General features: G+C 41.8%; 1 protein-coding gene across 2 annotated transcripts; it reads right to left on the bottom strand.

Moving 5' to 3' along the window:
* Positions 1-1,677: 1,677 nt before the first annotated feature.
* On the bottom strand, positions 1,678-2,420 carry LOC105547795 (peptidyl-prolyl cis-trans isomerase A-like). Of its 2 annotated transcripts, XM_011991521.1 has the most exons (2): positions 2,155-2,420; positions 1,678-2,046 (listed from the first exon to the last, which is right to left on the bottom strand). In XM_011991521.1, the coding sequence occupies exons 1-2, from the start codon at positions 2,382-2,384 to the stop codon at positions 1,887-1,889; spliced, it is 390 nt and encodes a 129-aa protein (XP_011846911.1). In that variant the 5' UTR covers positions 2,385-2,420; the 3' UTR covers positions 1,678-1,886. The 2 variants fall into 2 exon arrangements, with proteins under 2 accessions (XP_011846911.1, XP_011846902.1); XM_011991512.1 differs by having other exon boundaries at positions 1,678-2,420.
* Positions 2,421-6,506: the final 4,086 nt, after the last annotated feature.

The raw sequence follows: 6,506 nt of genomic DNA, 5'->3' as shown, positions 1-6,506 counted from the left end.
TTAGCTGAGCCAAGAAGGAATGAACAAATACTCCAGACAGACTGAATAGAGGTGAGAGTGCACATAGAAGGTGCTTAAGAGACTCTTGTAGCAGACAGATTGGATTGCATTGGGATGTTCTAGGAGCATTGAGAGAAAAGCTGGTGCTAGATCCAAGATCATGTTAAGAATTTATGCTAAAGCCAGGAAGAAGTCATTAAGTGGTTTCACTGTGACCAGATTTATGTTTTACATTTTAGAAAGAATGTTTCTGCTGTAGCATAGAGAATGGATGGGGTTGAGCAATTCATAAGGCTTAGGAGGCCACTGCAGGAGGCTAGATAGAGAGAGGGCAGTTGTCTCGACTAGGAAGGAGGCAGTGGAAGGTAAAGAAATCCGAACACACATTTTGAGATATTGAAGAGGAAGGATCATCAAGATGAAGTTTTGACTGAGTGTGTTGGGAAGTAAGAGGGGAAGTTGTCAAGAATGATTTCCCATTTTATGGCCAACCTAATTGCTTCATACACTGAGAAACAGTTTGGGGAAGGTGGAGGATTTCACTTTGGGATATGCTGAAAGACTGATGGGACATCCAAGTGGAGATATCCAGAGGGCAGTTGCATGTTATGGGTATCAAAGTCAGAAACAGTCTGGGAGCATAGATTTGGGGGTTATCTGTGGTTAACAATTAAAGCCCTGGGAGCATGTGCAGTTTCCTAGGGAGTATAAGTTGAGAAGAAAGGGGAGAGGCCTGAAAGAATCATAGGAAATAACAAAATGTAAGGACAGCTAGGGAAGCACACTGAGATGGAGTTAGAGAGGCAGGAGAGGGTAGGTAGAAAGTGTGGTGCTCTGGAAGTTGGGGAGAGCATTTCAAGGAGATAACAAAAACAGCTTCAAATGCTCTGGTGAGGTCAAAGGATTAAGGATAGACACGTGCTGAATTTTGGGACAGAGAGGTAAACTATGAGCTTGGAAAGAATGCTCTTAAGGGTTGGAGGCAGGAGACACATTGGTGGTTTGAGAATGACTAGGAGCAGAGACAAGGATAGACAACTCTTTCAAGCAGTTTGTAGTTGCAAGGAGAAGGAGAAATGGCTGTATAGTCTGTGGGTATATGATCGGGGAAGAAGGAGAATGTTCGGAGGCAGTTGCATATATGGGTACCAAAGTCAGAAACAGGCTGGGAACATAGAATGTTGTTGTTATTGTTGTCATTATTACATTGTTAGATGAGAGATTTAATATGTCTGAACCCTGATGGAAAGACTGTACTAGGGAGGGAGAAGTCAAAAATGCTTACTCTGAGGGAATTTATAGAGTAAGTTCCTTGAGAAGACCGAAGTTTCCAGATCTAAAACTAAGAGGACTCACTTTAGAAAGGAAGGTGGAACCTCTCATATAGTTGAAATGCAGGAAATAATAGTGTAGACCAAGGTAAGCCTGTAAGCTGTGGGTAGACTTGAGAGTTCTCTCATCTGCTAGCTTCTAGTTTCCCTGAGAAGTGACAAAGGAGTTCATCAGCTGAGAATGAAGGGAGAGCTGGAGTTGGAGAGAGCGGGTGAGGCTGGCTTCAATATAAAACAGCAGAGAGAGCTGCTGGGGAGACTGGAAATCTGAAAATCACCAGGGGCCCAAATGCAGTCCAGGACCAACGAATTTACGATGACTCACGTGTTTTCTTTTTCTTTTTTTTTTTTGTTACTTAGTTTTTATTTCATAATCATAAACTTAACTCTGCAATCCAGCTAGGCATGGGAGAGAACAAGGAAAACATGGAACCCAAAGGGAACTGCAGCGAGAGCACAAAGATTCTAGGATACTGCGAGCAAATGGGGTGGAGAGGTGCTCTCCTGAGCTACAGAAGGAATGGTCTGGTGGTTAAGATAAAACACAAGTCAAACTTATTCGAGTTGTCCACAGTCAGCAATGGTGATCTTCTTGCTGGTCTTGCCATTCCTGAACCCAAAGCGCTCCATGGCCTCCACAATATTCATGCCGCCTTTCACTTTGCCGAAGACCACATGCTTGCCATCCAACCACTCAGTCTTGGCAGTGCAGATGAAAAACTGTGAACAATTTGTGTTGGGGCCAGCATTTGCCATGGACAAGATGCCAGGACCTGTATGCTTTAGGATGAAGTTCTCATCTTCAAATTTCTCCCCATAGATGGACTTGCCACCAGTGCCATTATGGCGTGTGAAGTCACCACCCTGACACATAAACCCTGGAATAATTCTGTGAAAGCAGGAACCCTTATAACCAAATCCTTTCTCTCCAGTGCTCAGAGCACGAAAATTTTCTGCTGCCTTTGGAACCTTGTCTGCAAACAGCTCAAAGGAGACGCGGCCCAAGGGCTCGCCGTCGATGGCAATGTCGAAAAACACGGTAGGGTTGACCATGGCTAGTAGTACAGGACTTTCCTGGGCGGCAGCGTCTGCAAAGCACGTGTTTTCTTAATAATGTTCAGCAGTGCAGGTGTCGGCAGGAAGAAGGTGGGCACTGGGCTTCTTCCATGCTGATGTTACCTAATCAGGATGTTATATGCAAAAGAGTTGAGGATATTGGCGAGGGAAAGGTTGTAGTTCTTGGTGGGAATCTCACTGGACTCAGCTCCATGACCACAGATGGATAGGTGGTGGCAGGCAGAGAGGGCTCTGGGGCCAGATTGCCAGGTTCAGATCATGGTTTTGTCACTCATCAGTTGTGTGACTTGGGCAAGCTGCTTGACCTTCATGTACCATAGTTGCCTCATCTGCAAAATTGAATAATAATAATAGCGCTGGCTGGTCGTGGTGGCTCACGCCTATAATCTCAGGACTTTGGGAGGCCGAGGAGGGTGGATCACCTGAGGTCGGGAGTTTGAGACCAGCCTGGCCAACATGGTGAAATCCCGTCTCTACTAAAAATACCATAATTAGCTGGGCGTGGTGTGGGCGCCTGTAATGCCAGCTACTTGGGAGGCTGAGGCAGGAGAATCACTTGAACCCGGGAGGCGGAGGTTGCAGTGAGCCGAGATTGCAACATTGCCCTCCAGCCTGGGCAACAAGAGTGAAACTCAGTCTCAAAATAACAACAACAACAACAACAACAACAACAACAATAGTGCCTATCTCATTAGCTTGTTTTGGAGAATAAATGAGTTAATACATGGGAAGTGCTTAGAACAGTGACACATAGTAAATACTCAACAAAAGTAGCTTTTATTATTAATTGTTATTACTTAAAACAAATAAAAATATCCTGCAGGCAAATAAAGAATGAGTATTGATTTGTCTTCTTGACAGGTGGAGAGAAAAGCCATATGACCTTGTCCTTGTTTCTTCCTATTAGCTGCCATTTATTGAGAGGTTGGTATGTGCCAGGCTTTATGCATCGTGCTCACAGTGCAGTGGTTAAAAGGTCATATTGCCTAGTTTGGAATCTTCTCTGGGACCGATGCTAAGTCACGGCACTTTGCTCAGCCTCAGTTTCTTTTGTGTAAATTAGGGTAGTATAATATCCACTCCATAACATAATACATGGACAGCACTCATAACCTGGCAAATAATGAGTGCTCACAAAATGTAGCTAGGGTTGCTAGGTAATACTGATAACAGCAACACCATGAAGTTTGTATTTTTAGAATCGCTAGATGCTGATAAGGACACTGCAAGAGGTTAAGTGACGCATTGTTAAATCTCTATCCTGAGCTATTCATTAACTACATGTAATAAGCTATTTCATTAAGAGGCAACTGTACTACAGATAAAAGAGAACATTGGTTTATATAAGACAGGAGTTTTCTAACCTATTTAATATGTATATTTAGCAGCTATCTCCCAGCTACTTATTAAACACTTCTGGATGTGTTCAAAATATTGTTTTATGTTGCGATTTTGCAGAACCATGATATTTTAACTAATAACATCCACAGCGGCTTGAGTACTGAGAGGTGAAAAGAAGTGAAAATTTACTGGGCTACGGGCCAATTTCAGTAGTGAATTAATGAACTAGCTGCTCACCTTAGTCTAAGCAGCAATTTATATCAATTTAATTCAATTAATGACTTTCCCCATGTGTGGTTCTTAGCCAGAAAGAAAGTTTCACTTACTCAGAAGTTCTATTTGAGCTTCTGTCTTGATTGGGCTTGCGCAGGGTCTCTTTCTTCCCCTGTCAGTGAGCTAAGCCTAAATTCTGCGTGCTCACGCCTTCATTTCTGCTTCCTGTATATAACTTTATTGAGGTGATGCAGAGGAAGCAGGCAAAGGGGCACACATTGTTAAAAGAAAGAGGCAATCCCCCTGGAGAGAATGTGCACCTGCAGCATATGTTTCTGAAACCTACGAAGGCCCAGTAGTGCTCAGCCCTCACTGTGGCCAGAGTCACCTGGGAGCTTTAAAAATCAGCCATTATTCAGGCTCTCAGCCCCTCAGAGATTCTGATTCCGTTGGTTTTGGGTAGGACTAGGCAACAGTATTTTTTTTGAAAAGATCCCAAAGTGATGGATTCTAATATGCAGCTAGAGTGGAGAAGGGCTGGTCTGTGCAGAGAACCCATTCTGGGTTCTGAATAGAAAAGGGCAGGAGGTAATGATTGGGACATGGAAAGAAAGGGAAATCAACAATAAGTTGCTCAGTTGGGGGAGAGAAGGCTGGTTTTAGAATACAATTTCCAATCCGCTGTGTTGTAATTACAAAGAGAATGGGGAGCAAGGCACAGGAAGCCACAGCAGATGTATGGCTGTCATGGAGTGTGTTGCTGCCTGACTCTAGGAACCCCAATTTGGGAATCAAAGCTACTGAAGCATCTTCCCAGGCATTGCATCTCTAGTTAACGTCCTTTGAGCTCTATAACCTTCCTAGAACTCAAGGGGAAAGGCTGGAGAGTTAAACTAATATTTACTTAACGTCTATTAATCATTTTCTAGGGATTTAAATATTCTATATCAGTTAAGATTCAGGAAAGTGTATAAAAGCTTTCATAATTACCAATGTTCCTTATAAATAAAAATAACAAAATTTAAGGTCTGTCATCTTTTGGTTTCATCCAAAGTATTCACCAATAAATGGAAGCAGAGTCTGTGAATGTATTCACATCTGGAAGGGAGAGGTAAGGGGAGAAAAAGGAGGCAGACAGAGAGCAGGTTGGACTAGGTGGATGAAAACGCCTTCTTCCATTATTTCTTAGCTATGTTACCTGGGTCAAATTACATAATCTTGCTGTTTCTTCCTCTATATATGGGACAATAAAAACCTGTCTTGCAAGGTTATTGTAAGGTGAGAAATGAAGTGAGCCAAACACCTGGCACAAGTAGGTCCCCCAGAAGTACAGCCACAGTCACTCTGAGGGAAGGAGGCTGGTCCTAAAGGATCAGGGACAGCAAGCCTGCATGATCATACTTATCTTGCTTGCTTGGAGGGTTGGATACTTTGTCAAGCTTTATTTCTAGGCAATTCAAAATGCTAAAGCTCAGAGTAGTGGAGATAATGGGGATTTGGCATGAAGTGATCATGGGACTGTGAAAAGAAACTTGTGGACAAAGGTCTTCACCGAGCTTTCCAAGTAAAACTGGTTAAATATTAAAGTTCACTGTGACTTTCTGAGAAGAAGATTTATAAAGCTAAGTGAATTGAGCACTAAGAAATTGGCGAGCCTGTTTTATATTGCTTAGCTCTCTTAAGAATCATTTGAGGCATGCTGTATGGTTTTTCCTTAGCTTAACATGTTTTCTGGGTTAAAACAGGAATTACAATGTTGCCATGTGCAAATTTTATAAAAGGTGAAGATGTGGATGGACAAGTGATCAGGAATCCATGACTATAACTTAATTTTTTTCGTGCGTTATGTTTATCAATTAATATATAGTTTTGTTCCTGCATAGTGGCTTCATTTACATTTGATGCTAGAAAAAAGCAAGTTATTAATATAGGGCCAGAAACCTCAGCTTTTGATACTAGAATTGATAGATTAAATAAAATTTTAATATTCCTAGTGAATCCAGTGAATTATAAAATTATATAAGCCCCTTGTTATAGCTTTAATGGGGCATAAATGACTTATAATGGACTGTACACATTTAAAGTATACAGTCTGAAAGTTTTTGACATACTTTTACACCCATGAAAGCATTACCATAATCGAGGTGGTGGCCATACCTACCATTCCTGCAAGCTTCTTGTGTTCTTTGGTAAGTCCTCTGTTGTACCCCTTCCCACCCCAGCTCCCAGTCAATTACTGAGCTGCTTTCTGTCACTATAGATTTGTTTGCAATTTCCAGAATTTTATGTAAGTGAAATCATACAATGCATACTCCTTTTTTTTTTTTTTTGGTCTGACTTCTTTCACTCAGTATATTTTGAGATACACCCATGTTACACTCATCAATAGTTCAATCTTTTTTATTGCTGAGTTGTAGTTCATGGCATGAATGTACCACAATTTGTTTACCCATCATCTGTTGATGGATATTTGGGTTGTTTCCAATTTGGGCCTATTACACATACAGCCGATATGAACATTCATGTATAAATCCTTGTATGGAC

This window comes from Mandrillus leucophaeus, unplaced genomic scaffold, assembly GCF_000951045.1.
Source record: "Mandrillus leucophaeus isolate KB7577 unplaced genomic scaffold, Mleu.le_1.0 Scaffold110, whole genome shotgun sequence".
Lineage (NCBI taxonomy): Eukaryota > Metazoa > Chordata > Mammalia > Primates > Cercopithecidae > Mandrillus > Mandrillus leucophaeus.
The sequence above is the reverse complement of the archived record's forward strand: the minus strand, read 5'-3'. Positions and strand labels throughout refer to the sequence as shown.